This window comes from Dermacentor albipictus, chromosome 7, assembly GCF_038994185.2.
Source record: "Dermacentor albipictus isolate Rhodes 1998 colony chromosome 7, USDA_Dalb.pri_finalv2, whole genome shotgun sequence".
Taxonomy (NCBI): Eukaryota; Metazoa; Arthropoda; class Arachnida; order Ixodida; family Ixodidae; genus Dermacentor; species Dermacentor albipictus.
The window spans coordinates 102,934,415-102,960,043 of record NC_091827.1 but is presented as its reverse complement, the minus strand read 5'-3'; the positions used below and the strand labels follow the sequence as shown (position 1 = coordinate 102,960,043).

At 46.2% G+C, this 25,629-nt stretch overlaps 1 protein-coding gene and 1 pseudogene across 3 annotated transcripts in view; one reads left to right on the top strand and one right to left on the bottom strand.

The window, feature by feature from the left end:
* LOC135914004 (uncharacterized) overlaps positions 1-23,698 on the top strand; it is a 36,943-nt gene extending 13,245 nt beyond the window's left edge. For all 3 annotated transcript variants that reach the window (XM_065446705.2, XM_065446707.2, XM_065446706.2), the window contains 4 exons: positions 1,606-1,769; positions 4,539-4,817; positions 8,765-9,024; positions 15,268-23,698. In XM_065446705.2, coding sequence (XP_065302777.1) covers positions 8,782-9,024; positions 15,268-15,651 — 627 coding nt within the window. In that variant the 5' untranslated portion in view covers positions 1,606-1,769; positions 4,539-4,817; positions 8,765-8,781 and the 3' untranslated portion in view covers positions 15,652-23,698. The remainder of the gene's footprint in view (positions 1-1,605; positions 1,770-4,538; positions 4,818-8,764; positions 9,025-15,267) is intronic.
* Positions 17,377-19,064, bottom strand: LOC139048106 (tigger transposable element-derived protein 6-like; annotated as a pseudogene).
* Positions 23,699-25,629: the final 1,931 nt, after the last annotated feature.

Here is a 25,629-nt window from a genome sequence, read left to right as displayed (position 1 = left end):
CAAGAAAGCATCACTTTAAAAGTGAAAGTATCTCTTAAAGATAGCGACTGAAAATACAGCTCCAGGGTCCGGCTTTTGCAGCCGCCACTCAGCAACCTTTGTGCGCACGAACATTGAAATCATGTCTTGAAATGCATTAAGTGTGCTTTTGTTCAATTCCCATTAACATTAATTTGATTGCAGATGCCACCTTTGAAAGTCATCTCAACATGACAAAAAAGCATTTCTGACCTAAAATAAGGGAGTCTCAGAATCTAATAAAGGTAATAAAGGTCAATTGTAAGTGGTGCTGCTTCTCTACTTCCATTGCTAAATTGACTGATAAGGCTTAACATTCCAAATATGCTGCTCTTTTCCCTGCGAGAGACGTTATAATGTAGGGTTGCGGATTGGCTTTCACCAGCTGTGGTTGTTCTTTAAACCATTAAGAATGGGTCATAAACATACCTTAAGTAAATACTTATGTTGTATTGAAATGTACAAACTACACTAAGAGTTGTGACTCTAGAAGAAAAGAAAGCAATCCGAGGATACTTAAGCACTTATGAGTTGAGAATGCGAAAGCGTTCATGTCCAATTGAGCGCCACTAAGTGGTCCTTTGAGTTTTGAATTCCTCGCGGGCAAGCGAGCACATTGAGAAGCTTGCCACGTTTTGATTTGGCTTTACCAAGGCGCAGTTAGAACGCAGGCAAGAGCTTGTGTGGGTAAGGAAGGTGTGGATAACACAGGCTTCCAAAAGCGAGGGTGACATGGCATCGTGGCGTTGTTCTCTTTCTCACGCACTACCGCTGCAGCAGGTGTTTTTCCTCTTGCCTGCTTTCCTCCGTTGAGGCCCCAGCCAGCAAGCCTGAGGCAGCGTCACGGGCGCACCTTAGTGTCGCAGCCAATGGGAAGTTCGGTGCCGTTTCACTGCTACATACGCCACCAGCTTTTCTGTGCAATGACCCGTTTGACACTTTAGCATCATAACATTTTTAAAGAACGTTTACAACTATAGGTTTGTTGCCTCTGGCCAAGAACAGGCAGAATGCTGAAAGTGAGCTTCACACCAAGCCACGCATGGCTTTGTATGGAACTTGCACAAACAGTTATCGTTGGATGTGAAACAGAGGTGTACATTGAAACTCCTCTGCATTACCTGTGAGATATCACTGCAACTGGGGATTTTGTATCACTGTTTCTGCTCTGACTGTGCTTTCAAAAGGTAGTTAGTCGTGCACTCAACTTCTTCCTCCTGCTCCGTTCATACTCTTATCCAATAAAGGACACTTGCCGCTGGTCATTCAGTGTTGGCCGAAGACATTTAGCCAGGAATTTCGTATTCAGAACCGACACTCGGCAAGGAAAAAATTTTTCTGGTGTGTTGTTTGTAGGCAGCAGGAGTCATCACTAAAAAGTTGATGTACTAGATGTAACTAAATTCGCAGGCCTATTTGCATTTAACCCTTTAGAATCTGGACATCAGGGCTGGAATTTGTAACCTGCAACCTTCTGGTCAGCCAAATTACTTAGCCACATAGCCAGCATGGGAAGTCACTGTCTCATAATTAACCTACACCTAAGCGTGGCATATATGTCAAGACCAGGTACGTGTGTTCTTGCAGGAGTAGGTTCCACCTGGAGCCGCCCTTGATGAGCCTGGCTGGCACCAGCCGTCTGGAGGTGAGCTGTGTTCTGCACTGGTTTTCACTGTGGAACGCTGCCCAGAGGGAGGCCTTCTCTGCCACACTGCTTGCCCACTTGGCACCCCCCAGGGAAGATCCCGCTGGTGAGTGCACACCAGGTGGACTCTGCCTCGATGATCTTTTTCGATTCCGAAAAGCCTTCCCGTACCCGCTTTTTAAGGCAAAGATTTATGCCTTTTTCGCCTCACTTATCGGGGACTGGCTGTTGCTACTTTGCAAAGTACAGTCGCTGGTTAATAATTCAAACACCCATTAATCAGACACGCTCGATTATTCAGATTGCTTCGCAGCAACATCCCTCGTACCATCGACTTAATGTATAAAGATGACCAACATTTTGGATATCTTACAGCGCACCATTCCATAATTTAGACTCTAGCTGCTTGAGTGGAGCAGAATTAGAGATATTTTGGCTTTTATATGTCACTGGCATTGCCGCGGCATGGTCCTCAGTCTTGTCGCCAACACTTCCTTGAAGCAAAAGCTAGCGAAGCCTAGTTGAGCCAGCACTGACTAAGCCCAAATAGCAGGACAAGCTAAGCCCGCTGCGAATTCTGCCGATGCTGATTCCTCAAGTTCAGCATTTGTTTATTCACATGTTTCAGTGAAACCTTGTTAATATATGCTTGGCAGGAATGCAGCATAACTACGCACTAAGATGTAGCATGAACCACTGAGTACTAACTAGCATTTGTGTCAAGCCCTCCAGGGTGCTACTAACAAAATAATGCGATGGCACAGTAAATGTTAAGATATGCACTGCAACATTCTTTTTTTTTTTCTTTTTTTCCATGGCAGTGAAAAATTCTGTCTCTTGCACTACCGTGCGATTGTCCAAAGCTGAGCAGCATTTTGAAACTTTGGCAGGGAACGCAGCACAGCGTACGACTAATCCAGCCTTCCCTACTGTAGGTGCATGTAACAGTCTGCTGCAGAGCAAAACGGCTGCCGCTTTGTAAGAATGCGGTACCTGCTGCCACGTGGTGCCGATAGTCCCATGCAATTTATGCAGCACGTCGCCTACTAAATGCATGCCATCGTTGGGGCGGTATGCTTTCTGTATTGTACATGTGCATTTGCTGGTAGACTGCGGCGTATACACAGTCGGCTTACATCATGGCCATGCACGCGTGCAGTGCGCATCTTGTTGAGCCAATCCGGCAACGGCAGGCTGTTTTCGTATCTGCAAGTGACGCAAATTTGAAGCCGTCCCGCTCAAAGAGATGGCAGATAATGGCAGTGTGTTTGTGCCAGCACCTATTTAAAAGTGTGCAGTATGCTTACAATGGCACTATGCTGCACGCACTGCTGAGCAAATAGATGAAAAAGCTTATCGTGAGAGGGTTGTGAGGGATAATTTATACTGCCATGCGTGTCAGTGGTTGTGTTTGCTTTGCCAATGCCAGCACCATGCGACCATGCATTGCTGATGCTTGTCCATGTAGGCATCACTGCAATTGTGCTGAAGTGGGAAGCATCGGCAGACTGGGTTCTATACACTTTCCAAAAAGAGCTAAAGATCTTTTACAATACAACGTGGCACACATGTTTTGGGACACTTGTGGAATAATGTGACTTATTTTCTGGTGAAACTGACATTTTGGGCTCCCGATTATTCAGACTCTTGGGCTGCCCTTGTTGAGTTCGGATTATCGGTCAGTGAGTGTATAGAATTTAGACCGCTATGTATGTGTCCGAATAGACAACATGAGCCAGTGGGTATGTGCAACTGGGCATCTGTCATAAGGTATGCGAACATTTCCTGTACCCGTGCTAGCATATGGGGCAAAAGCATGGAGGTTAACAAAGAAGCTCGAGAACAAGTTAAGAACCATGCAAAGAGAGACAGAACAAAAAATGTTAGGTATAACGTTAAGAGACAGGAAGAGAGTGGTGTGAATTGGATAGCCGATATTCTAGTTGACATTAAGAGAAACAAATGGAGCTGAGCAGGCAATGTAATGCGTAGAGTAGATAACAGGTAGACCATTAGAGTTACAGAATGGGTGCTAAGGGAAGGGAAGCACAGTCGAGGATGGCAGAAAACTAGGTGGGGTGATGAAATTGAGAAATTTGCAGGCGCAAGTTGGAATCAGCTAGTGCAAGACACGGGTAATTGGAGATCACGGGAAGAGGCCTTAGTCCTGCAGCAGGCTTAAAAATATGATAATGATGATGATGATGTGAACGTCCCACAATTTATACAAAGAACCTACACTGTTGCATCTCTCACTGTTTGTCTTCAAAGCTAAAAAATGCAGAGTGAGTGAGAGAATGGAAAATGATTGGTGTAACTTTAAAAAAGACAGGAACATGGCAATGTGTATATAAGCTTAGACATAGGTACCTGATATGGAAGTTTAGATTAGAGGAACGACCAGAGTTGGACGGGCATTGTCATTATGTAGAGTGGGCGACCTGTGGTCTATTACAGTGTAGCAGAATGGCTGCCGAGGGAAACTAAACAGTTCCAGGGGGACCAAGGATTAAAGTAGTAAAATTGCAGGTATAGGAAGGAGTTGTCCGACGCAGTACTGAGGCCACTGGAGATCACCGGAAAAGACCTTACATTTTCACTGGGCATAAATATGCTTATAATGAAACAGTGGTGTTTGGTTTTGTACTCTAGTCAGACATACACTTTCAAAGTCCCATTGCTTCCATTCTACGAGGTCGTGCAAAGGAGCCAATGAAGCTCATGTATTTCAGTGGTCTTTAGTTTCTGCAATCTTTCAAAGCGTGTGTTTTTTGAAGAGTGTGCTAGTACTAGTGGGTGCTTGCAGTCTCTATATGATATGTGTGTGTTTAGAGGTGGCAACCAAAGGCATCGCGTGGTTGTCCCGTCTGTCCAGGTGAGCTGTGTGGCCAGCTCGACGCATTGTCCCTGTCCCGCCGCAACTCTCCGTCGGTGCTGCACTGTCAGCTGTCCCTGTGTGAGCTGTACTTTGCCTCGTGGGGACCCGAGGGCCAGCGAAACTTCCTCCAGATTCTGGCGCAGCGTGACGGCCCCTTTGTGGCCCGCTTCCTCGGCTCTCTGGCACAGCGGGAGCCCCTGCTGGCTCAGGCACTGGCCCCGTGACCTCCTCCCGCACCCAAATTATCCCCATCGTGGTCTCCCTGAACAAAGAGAGGTATGACCACATTTTGTTGTCTCTATTTAACCATGACTCGGCAGTTGTGTGCTGCTCTATGATAACAGCAAGATCGTTGACATAATCACAGCAGCGAAAGAATTCCATAGTGATAATATGTGCTATCAATGTGAAATTAAATGTGAACAAAGGAGTGCATGAATGAAGGCACAGCTTCCACTGTCTTCCACTGAATGAAGGCACAGCTTCCAAGCCATAGCAGACAGCATGCAGTATCGCCACAAGCATATCTACAGGCTTGCTTTCAAGGTGGCCCACCATCCTCGACTCGCCGCGAACTTGAAACAAGCGCACATCCAAAGTTGGCTTTAGTAGGTTTAACCCTTTGAGGTCCGAAACTTTTGTCCATTTTCCCATCGTTCCAGTCCAAAACTATTTCTCTAGTTTTGGGCTCTGCGAAAGAAAACTGCGCAAAAAAACTCGCAGGTTGTTTATTTTGCAGTTGCTTTTCATCTCCAAGTCTTTCAGTGATACTTGAGCAGAGAATGGAAAGGCTCAAAGCATTCTCCTGTGTGCAGTCCTGGATTATTGCTGCCAGTTTTGCAGAACACCAGAGTCACCATGACATTTGGCTCCAGTCAGGAGCCATTTTTCGCATTTTAGATGCCATGCAGAAAATGCGTTTGGGTAAACAAATTCATTGTATTTCAGAAAAGAAGTTTTATTCCTGAGGTGCTTGCAACACACAAACCAGAATATCAAAATATATATGCTTACCGCACTAACTACGCGACACAACACTTTCAATACTGTATTCCCACCTTGCTAAATAATTACTGATATATGACTGATAAGAAAATACAGTTAAACCTCAATATAACAAACTTGAATATAACAAAATTCTTGATATAATGAAGTATTTAACTTTTCATAACCTCTTATCCAAAGAACACCATGTATTTAGAACCTCAATATAATGAAGTGTGTTTGTAGGCTTTTTCAATATAACGAAATTTCACTGGCACCGCACATAAATGCCATGACAATAAATGGAAACTTATGCGAACACAGATGGTCAAATGATTGAATTACGAGCAGCTATTTACAAACACACCTGTCAAGTTGTGCGCAGCGCGACAACCGCGGAAGTGGAGCCACATCATGTTCTGTATAAAGTCCAAGTCTGACAAGATTCTGTCGTACCCTGCACACTGTGTGCTTTAAGTGCTAGTGAAAGTATGTGGGGGCGAGAGAAGAAAGCTGGTGGCTTCACGAGTGCCTGTTCCCGCGCGAACACAGGGAAACAGGGAGAGGGGAGCAAGCTCACGGTAACGCTATCAAGCACGTGCGAGAGGGTAGGGGGTAAGTTGGCTTACATCTTGGCTTGCATCTTGGCCATGGCTGTGCATGGCTATAAGTGCAGTTGAGTGCATACGCAGTCACGCACCCTGCTTTAGAGGTAATCTGCCGCGTATTCAAAGAGGGGGGTGCCAGGACGGAGTGGCACGTGTAAGCTGTCTTACCGCGCATTTAGCATTGGAGGTTGCATAATCTCGAGTTCCAGTGACTCGTTGGAGCGAGAAGCAGACAAAGCATTTGCTCCCCGCTGCCGGCACTTTTTCTGATAGCGTCGTCCCAGTGTGGGTGATGCAATCAGCCGCGGGGGCAGGGTGCACACGAAAGCGTGGCTGGCTTCGTTTAATTCGTACCGCCAAGAAGATATCATCAGTGTACGTGACATGAAGCTGTATCACTGACCACCGACTCCCACATTTATCAAAATAACTTTCTCATTCAATTTTTTTTTTTTCAATTGCCCGATAATTCGGAAAATTCTGCAGCCCCCTTCCTTGTAAGAAAAATTGATTGGCGACTTGTACTTATTGCAAGAAAGGTTGAATTTCAGTAGAACAAAATTGTGATATAATGAAGCAAATTGCCAATTTACGGATTTCTTTATGTCGTAGTTTAACTGTACTGATATTATGGCCATGAACACAAGACAACCAAAACATTATTTCTCTAAATAAATATGAGTCCTTTAGTTACAATTACAGAACGAAAATGCTTCAATAATATTCTTCATATGTCTTTGTTTCAACATATGTTCTCATTGTGTACTATATTTGATCATTTTAGGGGCAGTGCTTCTAATTTAAGCTTGAATACAACTGTTTCGTGTTACTAAATCTTTTCTTGATTTTCCTCTGAGTATAATAGAGTTAAAAAATTTTCGTTGTTTTGTTTGCTGTATATTATATTTGTATGTATATGTAGACTTGACACTCGTACTTGGTAGTATTGCTGTTTTGGTTTGAGAACCGTTTTCTGTGCGCGCTACCTACCATATCCAGGATTGGGTTGAAGGCCAGTCACGCTGCTCATACAGTTTTTATTGCCAGAGCAATACTGCTCGCACTTTTGGTCCATCGGTGGTCGTGGCACCTCCTCACACAGCTGCGTGTCACGTGACCATGTGACGTCACACCAGACCGAGAGACGGGGCCCCAGCTCGCGGCATTGATGGTGGAGGGGAAGCCTTGTGCGCCGCTGCTGCGGCGCTACCGAGAGAAAGCGCTCGCTGGTGTGACGTCACGCTAGGAGGATAAATGGGGCCACAGCTCTGCTCCTCGCAGTGGTCGGTGCGCTGCCTTGCGCTATGTCGGATGATGTATAGCCATAAGTTTAACAAAGGGCAACCATGTCCACACCATCAGCCAAACCAAGGCGCAGCCAAAGGTATTGCTTTTGCAATCTTCCAGGCTTAACCAAGCTAAGCCTTCAGCCAAGTTTTCTTTCCGCTCCTTCTCTGTCAATGATGGCATTAAGGTTCTGTTCTCTCAACGGTACTTGAGCACTTTATGGTACCGTTTGAAGCACTCTCCTGGATAGATGCCAGGACTTGCACGCCTTCTTCCTATCACTGCAAACAGCATAGCTTGAGAATGTTTTCTGAACATGTGAAGGTGGAATATACCGTAAAACTTGGAATCTAGGCCGGCCCCGATTCTAAGCTGACCCCCAAAAGTCTGAAGCCAGGAAAGGAAAACTTACATCGAATGTAGGCCAAACAAAAAAGAGAGAATAGTGTTCACTAAATGAAAACAGCATTTATTGAATAATGAACATGCTGAGCTCATTCTAAGTGATCATCGCTGTTAGCCTCGTCGGTATCTTCCTTATTGCTTTCATCTTCAAATAGTGCACTATCTTCAAACTGTAAATGCCATCCTCATTGTGACACACGCAAGAAGCATCTCGCATGGTCCCCTCTCCAACAACAAATATTTTTCTGATCGATGCCAAAGGCCCTGCTTGAACGTTTGACGATGCGTCTGTGGCTAGCACAACTTTTCGTTTGAAAGTGGCACTATAGTGACATTGTCTGCTTGGCACCATTACGATAACAGCGCGCCACATGCCTATGCCGTAAAATACAGAACCAACTCCAATACGACATAGGTCAAAATGGCGATGTCGCTCCTTTACTTCAGTTGGCTACAGATGCCGCTAGTGGCCGCTACGATGCGAATTTTTCTTGATGGCTAATTATGCACCATATTTATAAATTACAATTAAAAAGTGGCAAATTTTTTAGAAACTTCGAATCTGAGTGGACCCTAGAATTTGGCATATGATTATTTAAAAGAAGAAGACATCGGCCTACATTTGAGTAAATACGATGTTCTTTATTCCCACTAAAATAATCTAATTCACTAGACTCGCAGTTTCAACCATAAAACGCACATGCAGGAAATATTGCCATCCTGTCAGTGCTTTGTGCAACAAATTGCACAAAATTCCTTGAAATGCCATTGCAAATGTGCTGCACTCATGTGGAGACATTGCGAAGTGAACTTAGTGGTTAAAGAATTTTCCGAGAGCTGCCAATACCAACTGGCAGGTGTGAGCGGGCCCGTGTGTCGGGGGCCTCTCAAAGTCGGACCAGAACCAGTGTCGCTGCAAGAACACACCCGTCTGTGCAGGATCCGGGTGGGCAAAGATGCTGAGCCAGAAGGGCCCCGCGTGCAGCGCTGCTGAGCAGTCTGCTTACCTGCTCAGCTGGTTCGGAGAGTACAGCGACCTGCAGCGTGACGACTTCCTGCACGTGCTGGCCGATAAGTACACACTCCTGGGACCTGCCGGTGACGGCGACCTGGGGCTGTCACACCTCTCCATGGGGAACCCCGATGCCCCGCCCTCACTCTTCCAGTGCCGCATGAGCCTCTTCGACCAGTGGTTCCAGGTGAGGATGTCCTGTCAACGCTTTGTTTAATCGGTCTTACTCCACTGGGAACGATCCTAGATATGATGAAGTATTAGTTACAATCACCACATTTCACTGCAGTTATGATTAACAATCCTGCCTATTGAAACTGTGTCCAGATATAGTGAGCATTTTCAGAAACACCGTGCTGTTACAACAAACATTTCAAACCCATTTTGGGTAAAAGGAGAGTGCACGTGAAGGACTCAAGCATGAAAGTGCAACTGAACTGGTTGCTCGGCACCACGTCCAGCTCTCCAGTCCTACCACAATAAAGAAATGGCTGTGAGATAAGTGAGCACCATGTGTGGATTTCGGAAGGAAAGTTACTCGCTTGCTAGGGTAACCATGCTTTCGAGGCATGTTTCCCAACATGCTTCACGGCGAAGCTGTATGGCATGTAACGGCCATGGCCCCCGAGACAGCACTGGTGGCCGTGCCAGTGCCATCTAGAAGACCATGGTGGCGGCACTCTGCACAGTTCTCCATTTTGCACTACAGTCGCCGACTGATTTTTCAGACTCCGAAAATTCGGACGTGCTCGATTATTCAGTCAGCTTCGCGGCACCGCCATTCTCCCCATAGACCATAATGTATAACAACTGCCGAAAGTTAGGACACCTTGCAACCTCTCGTCTGATTTTTCGGACACTCCTTGAGCCAACTCGATCGAGAGCACCATGCACCGACTCTGACCGGTGCATGGTTCGACTTGCTGAACGCCATTTTTGTTTTAAACGGCGCCTCCTTGCCGCCCCCCGAAGTGGCGCTACTGCAAATCCCCGCTCATCATCATCGTTTCTGCCTGGTTCGATAGAGTGGCTCTACAGCAGTTCCGGTTTCAGCTTAGTAAGCCATGTCAAGACAATCCAGCAGCTGATTTGTTTCCTCGCGCACGACGCTGCGAGTACGCCACGTTTTTCGTTTGTGCGACTGGTGTCAGCGTGGTGGTGTTTACTTTGTGTGCTATGTCGAGGTTCCAGTGATCCACCGTGGCAACGGAAACATCGTGTCAAGTGTCTAATGGCGCCGACAGTGCCCGCGCAAGCTGCGCTGGGGAATGCCGGCAAGCGGGTGCCGAGAGGCCTAAGATTTGTCGCCTTCCGATGTGCTCCCTATTGACGCGGAAAATGTTCTGCCGAGACCTGCACAGTGGTTGCATTGCAATTCCGGACACCATCTCATTTGACAGTTTCACAGGTGCTGACACTGCTGTACTGACATGCACAAAACCTGACGACGGCAAGATCATTCGTCAGGTTTCTGCTGCACTGCTGGACTGACTCCGAGTCGGAAGATGATGCACCATGTGCTACGCTGCCGTCGCATTCGGAGCGTGCACAAGCAGTGACTGTGCTTTCAGCCGCCGTACGACCCTCTTCGAGATTCAGGCTTATCTGATTGCGTGTAAACGGAGCAGCGTGCAATGGAGCATTCACGATTTCTTCAAGCCTACTGCCGGGCCCGAATAAGTGTGTGGAAATAAATGATTTCATTTTTTGTTTTCTTAATCTGCTTTTTCGGACACCTGTTTATTCGAACTTTTTCGCAGCCCCCGTGAGGTCCGAATAAACGGTCGGCGACTGTACATGCACTACGCCTATTTGGGCAATTTGGACCAAGAGCCACTTGAGCGTTGCTATCATACCCTTGTTCTTGATAGTCACGTGGTCCGAGTCGCATAAAAATGGCACGACGCATCGATGCAACGCAAAGTTGAAAAAATTGGGCAGTTGCTATGCCTTTGCCGGACGATAACAATTCGTCAATGCATGCTTGACTTCGCTTATGTCATTGCTCATAACGGTACGCAATGGTGTTCTACCCTTCGAATTTCATTCTTTTTTGGCCGAAGCAACATAGTAAACGTAGCTTCGCGGCTCTCTCGCTGCGGACCTAAAGGCAACACCCTTGCGAAATGTCAAAATGCTGCGGTAGTTTTCACTTCTAGCCAACCGGAATACTTAGCTATATGCAGAATCCACTTGTGTGCCACTGATAGTAAAATACATCAAAAGCTCTCGAAGAAAAAGAAAATGGCCGCGGTGCTGATAGTTTGAAATGCCAAGGGATCAGAACTGGCTGGGTGCCATTTTTAGAGAGCTACGACGCCTCATTTCGTTCGTTAGATGATGTATTTAAGAAACACTTGCAGCTAGATGAAATAAAATGCCAGGAACGAACATTAAAATAATGAAAATGCAATTTTTGGACTAAGGTAGTGTTGAATTGTAACTGCCAGTGCCAGCTCAGTCTTGTTCATTCTTGTGTGTTTTGAAGGGCGAGTTCGTTATAACAAAGTACTCGTATAGCAACCACTTTTCACGCAACTATTGAGTTCGTTAAGGAGTAAGTTCAGCTCCTGATGGGATCAAGGAAAATTGGTTGAATTATGCGGTAGGTCGAATTAAAAAAAAAGGCCGAAGAAACACCAAAACATGCCACTGATTCATTTTGCAGCATTTGCCCGATTCTTACATGTCGCCGTATCGAATGCGTCCACATTCTGTGTACTCAGAATAGAAAACTAATGTGGGAATGACAATACAGCTCCTAAACAACGTAAAAATGTGATGCACACCCAGTGTTGTTCTTGCAAGAAAAATGTTACATGCCTTGAATTTTGACAATAAAAGAAAGGTGAAACCATCGAACTTTTCGGGTCACCCCCACTTCGTTTCGGGCCACCCCCACTTCGCCTGTATCTCACGCAACGTCGCGAAAACGCCCCATCTGGTATGATGCGTGCACACTGATTATGCATGATTAGACTGAAGGAAAGAAAAATTATTATTTCTGATTCGACATCGTTTTTCACCATAATATGCTGCCATTGATCAAACGTTTTTGGGCTGTGCCCACTTCACCTGCCTGTCATGCGACATCGCAAAACCGTGAGAACTCACTGTGTCAAAGTGATGTGTACACGTTGGACACATTAATATGACAAACAAAACTGAATTTTTTTCTGAATAGCCGGAGAGTGTCCCGTTCCGAAAGGAATAGAAGATGGCTGTCCGCCAATTGCTCTGGCGCTAGCTACTTGGAGCAACGGGGGAGCGTGGATTTATTTGCATACAATAAAGGATTTTGCGTGGCAGTGTAAGATTATCAAGACCTTTTGGCACATATACGACGCCAACCATTTGCCAAGAATCCATTCTGGCGACATTTTTACCATTCTGTTGCATGCCACCGCAATTTTAGACCAGCCACCGCAAGGCTAGAACAAACGGATCAAATGCAGACCTCGGCACCACCTTCCTCATCAGTTATCTACTTTCACTGTGGTGGCTCGGCCCCAACGAAACCCTCTCAACTAAAGCATGCTTCTTGCATCTTGTCAGCCAATGCGATAAAAAAATATGCTCAATATAGGCAATGCTAATCGTTTTGAAGGCAAAAAAAAAGTGACCTCCTATAAACAAGGAGCACATTTGATTGGGGTTTTCAAACAAAGCTGCGGGTTACTGCCTGATGCTTACGTCGGTGGTTATGTAAATTTGAAGTCAGGAGATTGGAATAAAAACAGATTGGAATAGTTTAGTTTTACGCTATAGTGCCCCTGCTTTTTTGTGCTAGCTGGTTACACTTTCATCTAGTTACACTGGTGAGGCTCTAGTCGGCAACATGTCAGTTTTGGTCGTAACATTTAAGGCGATAGCTTGCCTGCTGAATCCCTCTGGCATTTCTGGTTGAGGTCTGTAGCTCTCAAAGCGCCGCCGCATATAAGCACATTGATGGTGCCAGAAGCAATGTCATAGTATATGGAGGCAGCAGCGACTCTGTGCACAGTCTAGGCTTGCAGGTGCTGCAAGAACTGCCATCATACCAAAGAAAATTAACGAAAGTATGCATCCTGCACACTATTGAGTGTTATTAGACAGTTACAATTTAGTGTACACAACTATAGCGTATGCTAAGCAGCGCATGTTTATTAAAGTTTTAGTACCCCTGCTAGCCCTTCGGATCTCAGAGGCCATACACCGTCATTGGGGCTATCTCCCAACTGTAGCGATAGGTGGAGCTGACATCTCGAAATGTTTCTTTCATTAGGCTTCGACTCGTTCGAAACGAGAAGCGATCTCAACAACTCCACAAGGTTATGCATAATATGCCGTCGTCGAAGCGGCTTGAGACTAAGTGAAAGCCGCTTACACAGCGATTTGCTGTGAATTAAGTGAATTTTGTGCAAACAACGCCAAATTCAATTCGAAATGGGCAGCCGGGACCACCGCCATGTTTCCCGCAAACTACGCAAGCCACGCAAAGATGATAACGCTAAATCTGAGAGATAGCGTGCATACGCTATTATACACTGGGTCATTTAGCGTTCTGCGCATACTCAGTAACGACCCCCTGTATTATAGTGTACGCTAAACTAAACCTGTCTATTGTTTCCATAAATGCTAAACCTAAAACAGAGCATTTTATGTGGCACCCATATGGGTCGTAAACCAAAGGAACTACATTAGAGGAAGTAGCACTGAGCTGTAACTGTATTTCACCACCACACTACCAAACTGGAAGAGTGAGCAAATGACAGAAGCCAAGAAACTATGGTGGCCAGCATATGGGCGATCATTGTCTCATTAAACCGATAGCTTCCTGCTGCAAGCCTACCAAGAAATTCATTAGGTGGCGTTGGATTCCAAAAAATAAGCAATTGATATCTCTGCAGATTTGCAGTGCTAAGCTACTTGGCTTAGGTAATCATCCCCCGATGGTTTCTGTGCAACTTTTTCACAGTTTTGACTACAGTCCTCTATGCTCTCCTTATACTTGTCCTGATATTGAGGTAAACAGAATAGCGCTTGGGCGCGTATATTTTTAAGGGACACACATGCGTACTATGTTCAATGACAGTGACCCCTTTTACACTTTCAATATGCTTCACTACAAAAAATCTGCATATGCTTCACCGCTTGACATGGCTGTATTGCGGCGAAGCTAACTTTAGGGAACCGGCAAAAACCACAATCGTGTAGATTCATGGTAATCTAGACTGACAATCACGTACTTGCATCATATCAAAGTGGGGCCACGGGCGGGGTATGACATGCTTAACCGCAACTACAGTGGCAATCTCGATATGACGAACTTCAGGGGACTGCGGGAAATTGTTCATTATTCTGAAAGGTCGTTATAGTGAAAGCCCCAAAATTAACCATTTTCAAATCAGCCCGTGTTGATGTGAACCTCCATGTCACCTATGAAGCATACTGTTTATTTTGTTTGTTTTTCACATTGCTTGCCGTGGACACCGCAACTGTTTCACTTGAAGCAGACGCCTCAACTATTCCAAAGTGCGTGCACGTGTAAACGATACCATTCGGAAAGTGCTACCTTGTGGCGTCCCCGCAAGCACGGAGGTCACATTTCTCCATGCTCGAAGCTATTACGACTGGCCGCATAAAGAAGCACGTCCGCAGAAAAAATGGTGAAAGAAAGAAAGAGACGTGCCTCCATTGCCAGGTGACCTTTGTCTGGGCAGAGCACGCACGCGCTCGCAAAACGTGATGCATCAACCCTCTGAAATTTTTTCTGCTCCAGCACCATCTTGGTTTTCCGAAACCCATGTGTCACGGCATCCTCTTTTTGCGTCTTGTCTGTTAGCCTCCTGTTTTGGCTGCTGTTTAAGATGCACTAAAATCTAAGCATCCCCAGATTTTGGAATATTAGTTTGTAGTGCTGAGGCGTTGTTAACATGACATAGAAGCTGAATGACAATCGTTATTCTGAAAAGCTTGGTATGCTGCAGTTCGTCGTACTGAAATTTTTACTAGGAAACTATGAGCAGTCTGCATGGGATTTATGAAAAGTTTGTTAATGTGGAGTTCCTAGTAACGAGGTTTCACTGCATTAAAATATTTATCTCTTCTAGCGATGTGCGAGAGTGAGTTTGCCTTTGCACCACTAAATTTATGTCACCCCCCTGTTCAAACAAAATGCAAAACGAGGGCACATTACAGAATGGCAATGTATCAAATGGGAATGTAATATATAGGAGTCAGTGGGCTTCTTTTGGTCACAACCTCATGAACACGACGTAGTAGCCAGGAAAACTCAACAGCAAAGACTGTGTCAACGGAGTACTAATGTACTTTGTTTACCTCAGAGATCCTGTGGGCATAGTAATGCCGTTGTAGTGCATTGAAAAGCTTTTCTTACATGTCTTAGAACCCTTTATAAATGCCTTAGATGTGTCTACTATTCTCCCAGGGCTGGAGCGACGAGGACAAAGCGAGCTTCCTTGACCGGCTACGGTCCCTTGATCCGGAGTTTGTGGACAAGCTCTCCTCCGTCCCCAATGGCACAGCAGACCACAGTCCAAGTGCGCCGCTGCCAGCAGCGACGACAACAGTCTTGGTCAATCACTGCACAAGTGTAACAGTCAACGGAGATAGTCTCAAAGTCGATGAGGATGAAGAGGTGGAGGAGGAGGAGGAAGAGGAAGGAAATCGGGAGGTAGTCTCGCCAACGGAGGAACCACAACCTATGCCGCGGAATGTCGTGTCACCAAGCAGCGGTTCCGTGGAGGAAGAGAGGGTTTCGCCCATGGGAGAAAAGATCGAATATGAGGAACAAGAGGAGCTGGTGCTCTGAGGTTTCACAACAACGTGCAGAATGTGGCGCAACGGTAACATCAGCCCAGTATACGACTGGTTGTACTTGTGTCAGTGGTACAGGACATCTTCCTTGTGTAGTTTCAAGTTGTCTGGCTGACTTCCTCAGGTCAGTGACAAAGCGCTCGCAGAATGTGTAACCTTTCCTCATTTCGCATCGACAGCTTAGGAGGTTTTGTATTGAATGTGGACAGGCAGATTCAAACTGCCAGCAGGCTGCATAGTGGCTTCGACATGTGATGTGTGAGCAGCCTTCTTTACTTTCCCATTTAGCTAATATTAGTGATAGTAATAGTAGACCTAATTTCGCCAGTATATTTAAGTTTTTGGCCAGATTTTGGTGACGTGGTGCACAGCCGTGGGAGTTGTATATGAATTCTTGTGACAATAGCTCAAGAGCTTCCGTTCACAGGATGAGATAATTAAACCCAATCAGTTTATAGGTTGCTGAATGTGGATTTTGCATGCTTGGTGACACTATTGTATGTCTGTAGTGTGAGCATTCCTCAATCGAAGTGCCAAGGTTGAGGAACCACCGCGTTTTGTGTTTGTGATGTCTAGAAAATGTACCGGTTGCACTGCACTGTAGGAGTAGACTTGGGTCTAAGCAGCATTGAGGCCACTGGGTCTCTGTGATGCTCATTTGTGGCTGATAGGCCGTTTTTGATGCATGTGCCAAGGCCATCCATTTAAGAGCATGACATTTTTCTTAGCATTCCACCTGACACACCTGTCAGAAGGCAAGCCTTCCATGGGAAAGGTTGCCATAAGCAGATTTGGTGGCCGATGTATCTTTTTGGCATGGGATTTGTGCCCAATGTTTTATCACTGCTGCCATATATTTTGAATAGAATGAAGTGGTGGCTTCTCCCTTTCTCTTTTTTCCTACTGAATTCACGCGAGGTCTACCCCTCACTGAAGAAATAGGTTGAGAGTTGATTTTGTTTTTCTCTATGCTTTGCCTTCTGGGACAAGCTTTGACTCCAAAGCCCGTGTGCATTTTTTTCAGAGCACCATTCCATTTGCTTTTCCATTCCATTTTGGCAAGGCCTGTATGGTTATATTGTACAGCCAGAATCTTTCTTCCCCCAATGTTTGCTTTGAAGGGCCCCTCACCAGGTTTGGCCATTTCTGACAGACGAGTGCAAATTACTCACTATGATCGTGTCTGCAAAGTATTACAGCACTGCAAGCGATGAAAATAGCGGAAATTTCAAGCCAAACACCACGCGCCCTTCCTCTTGAGGAAACTCCGCCACCAGCCAGAGCATCAAGGTAACATGCACAAAGGCGCTCTTGTAAAATACATTGTCACGTACTTCGCCCGCTATCACACATGACTTGGGTAGTCATCCTATGCAGAAGGTGCCACGCCGCTGCTGTAAATACATCGTGCAGCATGAAAGGAAGAGAAAGAAAGAAATATAACAAAAAAAAGGAGGCGGGACTCGGAGGCGTGGACTTGGTCTCTTGGCTCCGTTGTGGAAGAAGGCAGGGAAGGAACATTGTTTTCGAAGGCTGGTCTAGGGAAAGGGAAAGAGTGTCACCATTGGCAGTGAAGCTTCCCGGTGGCATGATAACAAGCCAGTTGATTTCTGCTATTTCCTGTACAGTTGAATCCCGCTATAACGGAATTCACGGTGCACGAAAAAAAATTCGTTCTCGCGGAACTTCGTTATCGCAAAAATTTGACGTGAAACGCAGAAAGAATTGCCCAAGCAGCAGCAAAGGCGTTTAATGCCAAAAATCTGTAAGCTTGGTTTGCTTACGCTTCACGGCGAGCAACGCCGTCACGCGATTTTCGCACTCGGTCAGCAAACCCATTGCAACATCGTCGTCTCGGACAGCAACGAAATTCCTGATGACATCAAAAGCGTCCATCACCTGTACGGCGGTTGCCGCAGCCGGCGCTTCCTGTACGTCGTCGTCTTCTTCATCGGAAGAGTCCTTATCATTCCGGGCAGCTTTTATGATCTGCTCATCACTCACATCTTCGTGAACAACAACACAAGCGTCAGCGCCGATGTATTCGTCGAGCTCGAGATTAGGCGGCACGGTTCCTATTTCTCCCAGCGTTTTCCAGGCGGCCGCGATCCCCGGAGCCGGTGACGCCTCTTCGTCGTCGTCTGTAACGCCTGGTGTTAGGCCAGCAGAGTGTACGGGTCGACCTTCGGCAAATCCGGCGTGCCTGAAACAGTTCACAATTACTGAGCGCCCCAGTGTGCTCCAGGCAGCAGACATAATCTGCAGTGCCACGTACAAGTCCACCTTCGTGTCTCGGCCGGTTTCAGTGTTAAAAAGCAGCCGCTGAATTAACCTCCCGCGGTAAGCGCGCTTCAGGCTAAGAATCACGCCCTGATCGAGAGGCTGTAAGACAGACGTGCAATTGGGAGGGAAAAACCTCAGCTCCGTGTTAGTGAGCTTGACTTCGTCGGAGTGATGCGCTGAACAATTGTCCAAAAGCAAGCAAACTTTACGGCCCTGCCGCTTCATGTCGCGGTCGAATGCCATCATCCACTCGGTGAAAATAGCGCGGGTCATCCATGACTTGTTGTTCGCCTTGTACTGCACAGGTAGGCTACGAGTTCCCTTAAAACAGCGCGGCTTGGCACTTTTGCCTATGACTAACGGCGGACGCTTGTCCTAGCCATCCATGTTTGTGCAAAGCAGCACTGTGATGCGTTTTTTGCTGTGTTTGCCGCCGTGACAGCGCTGCCCCTTGAAGTCGAGCGTCCTAGCCGGCAACATCTCGTAGAATAGCCCGGTCTCGTCGGCGTTGTAAATGTCTGCAGGCGCGAAGTTGCTTAAAATTCCGGCCATGTTACTCGCCTTCCAAGCAGCTGCTCCGTCCACGTCTGCTGACATTGACTCGCCGCACAACACTTTTCCAACGATGTTATGGCGGGCCTTGAAACGGTTTAGCCAGCCAATGCTGGCTTTAAAATCATCAATGCCAAGTAGGCATGCATAGTTCAAGGCTTTCTGCTGGACGATGCTTCCGGACAGGGGGACGTTGCTGGCTCGTGCTTCCACAAACCACGCATGCACTGCTTTGTCCAACTCTTCATGGAGGGGCCGCGTCACCTTTTTGTGCTTCGAGGATGTGCCTGAAGCAAGTGCCATTCTCACGCTGTCCTTATTGCCTAGAATCGTTGACAGCGAACTTGCAGGAATTCCGAAGTCTTCAGCAATTGCCGCTTTCTTCCTTCCGCTTTCTGCTTGGGCGATTATTTGAGCTTTTTGCTCAAGGGAAAGAGTTTTGCGTTTTTTCACTTGCGTTGCCATCGTGTCCTGCGGATGAAAACTCGTCGTTGTCGAAGAGAAAGGCAGCGAGTGAACAACGCGACCACGACACAAAGCCAAAATGGCGGAACTGCAATCACGTGATTTCATGCTTAATGTGGCTTTGGATGTGACTTGGACTTCTCGCCAATAAAACTAGTTTCGGTTTCGATTTTGAACGCGAAAATTTCGTTGAAGCGGAAACGCTCTGCAAAAATGGTTCGTTGTGCAGAGAAATTTAGGCCATTAATTCTTATAGGATACTCGCGGGGAATAAAAAATTATTCGTTGTCGCGGAAATTTCGTTGTGGCGGTATTCGTTGTGGCGGGATTCAACTGTAATACCAAACTGATTTGAAAAATTATTTCGGTGCAACACTCCTTAGAAGGCATTTTACAATTTTCAGTGTGTAAACAGAATTTGAACTAGGGCCTGGCGAGGTGCCTTTTAATGCACACGTACATACTTGGTAGCTCCATGCAATCTGTGTAGCTCAACATTTTTTGTTATCTTGCAGCTGTTTTACTGTTCTCCAAATCTGTCATTGATCTGCACGTATGCTGCAATAGTAAACTACTAAAAATAGGAACGATGCCATATTTAATAAGAGCCAATACTTAACCTGTGCTTTGACGAGTCTATTCGTATATATTTCTGTTTAGGCATAAAATGAGCTCTGCATCGTGTTCTGTGTAGCACATGCTCTGGGAAGTTCAAAATTATTTGCAGTATGACATGCTTATTCATTTTAACATCACCAAGTTTGTCAAAACCACCTCTGAACCTTTTCCTTCCTCAGTGCAGTTAACTTTTTCTGCACAAATGTATATCTTTCAACTGCTCAGGCACCTCGGGCCTCAAGGCACTCGTTATGTGTTCAGAATCTCGTATCTGTCATGCTTTAATAATGGCAGCATGTCTATGCAGACGGAGCGCATCGTGCATTGCCCATGTGTCGTGATGAGTCGTTTGTAACAATGAGTTACTTTGTACTGGCAAAAGCCCTGCTCTTGAACAATGGTTGAATATAAAGATCACCTGTGGCTTGTAAGCACATGTTGCACTGAGTTTAAGCATTTTGACAGAAAAAGGAACACCTATTTGTTTTTGCAGATTACCTTGTCCCTGTGGTCAGGCCTAATAGTATCATGTGCATTTGAGACACTTGGTTTGTGCCAGTGGCCTCAGAAACGCTTGGTAGCTGGGTCAGGTGATGTGGTGGGTGAGCAGTCATTTTTTGGCTCTGAGCAGCCTGGCCAGCTATCTGCAGTGACAGTGCTGCCAAATTCTTGGTAAGGAAAGTCGCCCTCCTACACCCTTCCCAGCTCTCTCCTTTTGACGTCACTGGTTGGTGTGCAATGGCATCTTTCAAATGGAAAGTGGCCTAAAGACACACAGCTTGCAAGAAATCCCATTTCTGTATGTATTGATTGGCATGTGTTGCATATGCCTTGAAAATAACTCTCACAAATGTTAGTTGCTTGAAACATGTATGACATGTGCCTTGAGCTTTTTTAACGCTGCTTGCAGCTAGCAACTTTTATGGCCAATTCCTCCAATGCTGTTTTTCAGTTTTTTGCTATTTCTCTGTTTCAAAATGTTTTGGTGTATTGCATTCCATTGATGCTAGGAACAATTAAGACCGCTTTTTGCTATATATGTCTATATTTTCTTTGTGTGTGTATTTGTGCATTTGTATGTCATTTATGTGTAGTATGCTACAGTTGTCTTTAATAAGAGCACGAACAATTTTTCACATTGCATAATCATCACTGTTGCTCACTTAAAAACTCACGTGCGTGCAAGCATTTTGCAAGGCGTGTTATTTTTTTGTGTGTGTATGCCGTACCTCCTGTAAGGTACAGTGTGGCCGAACATGTCAAGGAACATTCCATTAGAGCTGAGCTAGCAGGTGCTGCAGTTCTTCTATTCAACCCGTAGTAATTGAAGCTTATTGAGTCGGGTTTTTCTTATACGTGTCTCATAGTATCTTGTCTTTGCTAGCTATTAACGTGTTAAACGTATTATTATTAACGTATTAAACGTATTAAACGTATTATCCAAAAATCGTATTATCCAAAACGGACTCCAAAAGATCTCGAATAATACATACTTGGCACAGAACTTGCTTTTATTAAAGCACTTTAAAATAATCCGTCACTTTGCGCTGCACTTTTTGCTTTTCGAGGTCCTGCAGCAAGCTTTTCTGGAACTCGTAAAAACGAGTAGCAGTTTCCTCGCTGAGCTCCGCAGACGCGACAAAGCCACGAAGCCCGTCCAAAGCTTCGAGAGCACCGTCAGTATTTAATGGCCGACGATCGCTGCTGCAATCTCCGGCATCTTGGTTGTCATCGTCGTCGCACTCCTCTTCAGCGGTAACATCTGCAATATGTCTTGGACGGTGCGCAATTCACATGTCGCCAGTTGGTCGTCCGCCGATACAAACTCTTCCGGAGACGCGTCGACATTGAGGTCACCCCAGTCCGGGATGTCAATCTCTGCGCTGTCATCTCCATTTTCCTCAGTATCGCCAGGTGCACAAAAAAAGCCACACTTCTTGAAGTAGTTGGCGATGGTGTCAGGTTTGACGCGATCCCATGACATCGCCAGAAAATGGATGGCATCAAGAAGATCCACCTTCAAGCTGGCATCTTTCCGGTCAATCTTGGCCAAAAAGCATCTGATCAACAAGCTCCTAAAGTGAAATTTCATGTTTCTAATGATTCCTGCATCTAGGGGCTGCAAGTGGCTGGTGCAGTTGGGCGGCAGGAAAATTACTTTTACGTTTTGCAGCCACGAAGTATCGACAGGGTGCGCGGCACAATTGTCGAGAACCAGAAGAATTCTACGGTTCGCGGCACGCATCCGGGCATCCAGAAATGTGAGGAACTCTGTGAAAAGGGCTCCGGTCATCCATGCCTTCTCATTCGCTTTATAAATGACAGGAAGGCGTGGGTTACGCGAAAAGCAGCGTGGCTTCCAGTATTTGCCAATGACAGTAGGCTTGAGCTTCTCGGTTTCATCAGCGTTGCAGCACAACAATACGGTGACTCTTTCTTTGCTTTTTTTTCCGCCTTGACACGTCTCACCTTTTATGCTGAGACTTTTCTCGGGCTGAAGATTGATGAACAACCCAGCTTCATCTGCGTTGAACACATCCCTTGGCTGGTACTGAGCAATCACCGCCGGCAGAGTCGAAAGCCAGTTGGAGACCTGATCTTGGTCGGCAGACTTCCCTTCGCCGGAAACGGTTTTATACGACAGGCCATGCCGTGTTTTAAAACGATGGAGCCACCCGCCCGAAGCTTTAAAATCTTCGATGACCAACGAGAGTGCTATCTCATCAGCTCTCTCACGAACAACTGTCCCGTCCACGTTCACGCCCGCCGCCCTTACTTCCCTGAATCATGCCAGAAGAACCTCTTCCATCTTGCCATGCTGGGCGCCCCTTGTTTGCTTCACGCCGGCGCCGAAGACTTGAATGTTCTTCTGAATTTCTTCTCGCTTGCCGACGATCGTGTTCAGCGTGGAGACAGGCAAACAAAGTTCGCGTGCCAGGTCGACACGTTTCTTCTGCGGATTTTCGTCGACTTTTGCTAGGACGTCGAGTTTTTCTTTCAGCGATAACGCTTTACGCTTTCTAGACATGTTGAAGCGCACGGGTGAAACGCGGCACCAAAACAGAAGAAACGATAAGCGCGAAGTGCAAGCTGAACGCTCGAAACACCAAAATGGCAAGCACAAAGCCAACAAAGCCTACAGCATCATCAATGCATGCGCCAATCACTGCTTCTTGGTCACGTGATTTTACCGTGAGTACTATGTCTTAGGTTAGATGGCGCTAAAAACCTTCGGTGCGTTTGGTGTGCGAGCTTGCGAAAATTGCTCCCAGAGGCCGCCACACTGCTGCAGGCGCTGCGCAGAAGCACGGCCGGACTCTAGCCGAGCCGAGCCAGGCCAAGCCTCGAGCATACAAAGCGCGCGTCGCCGCGTCTTTAGTCCGCCGTGCCTGTCGTTTCGCTCGATGTTAATTTCAGTAGCTCTGCCCACCCGCTTCAAAGGACTGGCTCTGATGTTATCATCATACAGAAGACGTTTCCGGGATCGTATTATCCAAACCGACGTGGAAATACGATCGTATTAGCCGTACAAAAATGCATTTACCTCTATAGGGCATCGGCCGGGAACGAAAAAAAAACGTATTATGCCGAAAAACGTATTTAGCCGAATCGTATCAACGAGATTTCACTGTATACATAAGGGCAGCATGACTCTGTAGCGGTGACTGACTGTCTGTTCCTTGTCAAATCAGTCCACACTGTACTGGCTGTCTTTTATTATACACTATAAATGAAGTTCACGCTGAAGTTCTAGGCTTGTAAGAGAAGTGGACAACAGTTTATTTCGTCTTCACTTTGAAAGTTTTCACAGCGCAGCTGTTTATGCACTAGGGTTATTGGGCAGGTACCATTTTACACATTTGTACTCTTCGAGCAACTTTTCTTCTTTTTTTTTTAAGAACCGATGTCAATCCTTTCTCTTCTTGGCACCATGGTTCTGTTGACCCATTGTCATCTCTTTGTATACTGTCAAGCAGGTAGCGAATGTGCATAGCAGGATAACAGGTGAGGATCATGAACTGGAAGTAACGAGCTATTTATGCAGCAGACTTGTGCCTAGAAACAGAACTGCTGTAAAGTGACAATAAAAGCAGCAATCATAGTGAATGGTCATTGAAACCAGACAGGTTGCTTGAGTTTCTCTACTATTTTGTATACGCTAACATGTACTGCACTCACTTTGTCATCTGTGTGCATTCGTCAGCATCAACTTACATCATCATCTCTAGTGCACACTTAGTTTTGGAATAAAGCACTGGCTCAACCATTGCTACAAAAGTGGTGGAGGTGCTCTGGAATCCCGTCGTGTCTTCCACTCACTCCTTACCTGGAGTTGTGCTCATGTTGCCTCTTGAGCCAGCTGTCCAGCCAGTTCATGACGAAAGCCATCAGCACCTTCGTGCCTTACAGGTGACACTAAAGGGCTGCACAAGCCGTTTTTCCCGGCACAAGTCTCGCCCGATCCTGAAAGTACGATGCTCGGGCCCGGCCTGGGACTGAAATATTCGGACTTGCAAAGTCAGGGTGTCTAACTGGTAAAATATGGAATGCTCAGGATTTTTTCAATAGTCTGGAAATACTCATGAAAAACTCAGGGAATTTGTGCTTCTGTCAGGAAATATTAGGTGTAATTTTATTGAAAGGGAACTAAAGTCGCGCTAATGCTGGCTCGAGTAACAGCAAAAAATCGTGACGAATCACCATTGACGCCGTGTTGTCGGCTGGAGGAGTTGCCAGTGTACAGTCAGCGACCGATTATCCGGACGCCCGATTTTTGGGACATGCCCGATAATTCGGGCAGCTTCGCTGCTCTGCCACGTACCCAATCGAGCAAATGTATAAGAACGCCTGAAATTTAGGACGCAAGAACTCTTCGCCATGTGATTTTCGTGACTTTTTGCCGTTACCGCAGGTCTGAAATGTCATTAATCTAAGCCACCACCGCTGCCATTTTGATTATCTCGCTGCCTCCAACCAGCGCTCTCACACAGAGATCGGCTGGCAGCTGTAGCTACCACCGCGGCAATGCGAGGCCTAGCTGCTTCGACGTTCGCTATTAAGGTTCTTGCCGTTCGGTGCCGTGTTTTTTTATCTCAAGAATTCGCCGCTGTCTGCAATGGCACCGACTCCGCCTTTGTAATCCTCGGAATCCTCCGCCTTTGTAATCCTCGGAATCGGCTTCAAAGCTCAGAAAGCAAGGCGTATTGCATAATGCTGGTTCTCGAATGTCAGCTTCGCCTCAATAGAGGAATGGTACGCGGTGAAGCTTAAAGGGCCTTTCGCCAGGCCCCATAGCAAATTTTGGTTATACGCTGGAAGTTACATGTCCTCTAGGAAGCGTTCTGCCGCAAAATTTTTTCAAATCGGTTCATTAATATACTCTTCAGCAAAATTACACCCTTTGAGTCGTATCTTGCTACACAACAATAATCGTCATCTGTCTTGTCCACATTTCCTTTCCTTAATGCTGGGAACCCGGTACTTCTAAGCCATGAATAGCATGGGCGTTGTCAGCGTGACAGAGCTTTCTCGACAGGAAAGTAGCGAGCGCAGCATTTTCAAGAAAACAAACGCCAGCAAGACATGACGATTGTTGTTGTGTGGGAGATAAACACCCCAAAGGTTATGCATTTGTTTAAGAGTGTAGCCGAGATAAAAATATTTCAGTGCCGCGAACCCATGATTTCAGGAGGCGAGCACCACTGCCAAGCAAGACTGTCCTGTCTAGCCTCCGCAAGCGAAATTCCTTCCTTGCATTCTCCCATACCGGGGCACGAAGATCGCGTGACGCATACTTCAACGGCCCTGCCTTCATTTTTTTTCCTCCGCATTTTTGTTTTTTCTTTCCTTCTTTTTTCGTCAGGCACTTTTGCTCACGCCGTTGTGCGCTAGCTGTTGTGATTGTCTGGTTTTGCGCAGCGCACGATTTTGCCCGCTGTGCATGAGGACACATGACTAACGGTATAATTCAGTGCAACACAATACTGAGGCAGAACAAGCGGATCTTGGAGCATGATCACGTGCTGGAACACGGTAAAAGATGACATAGTTTCGG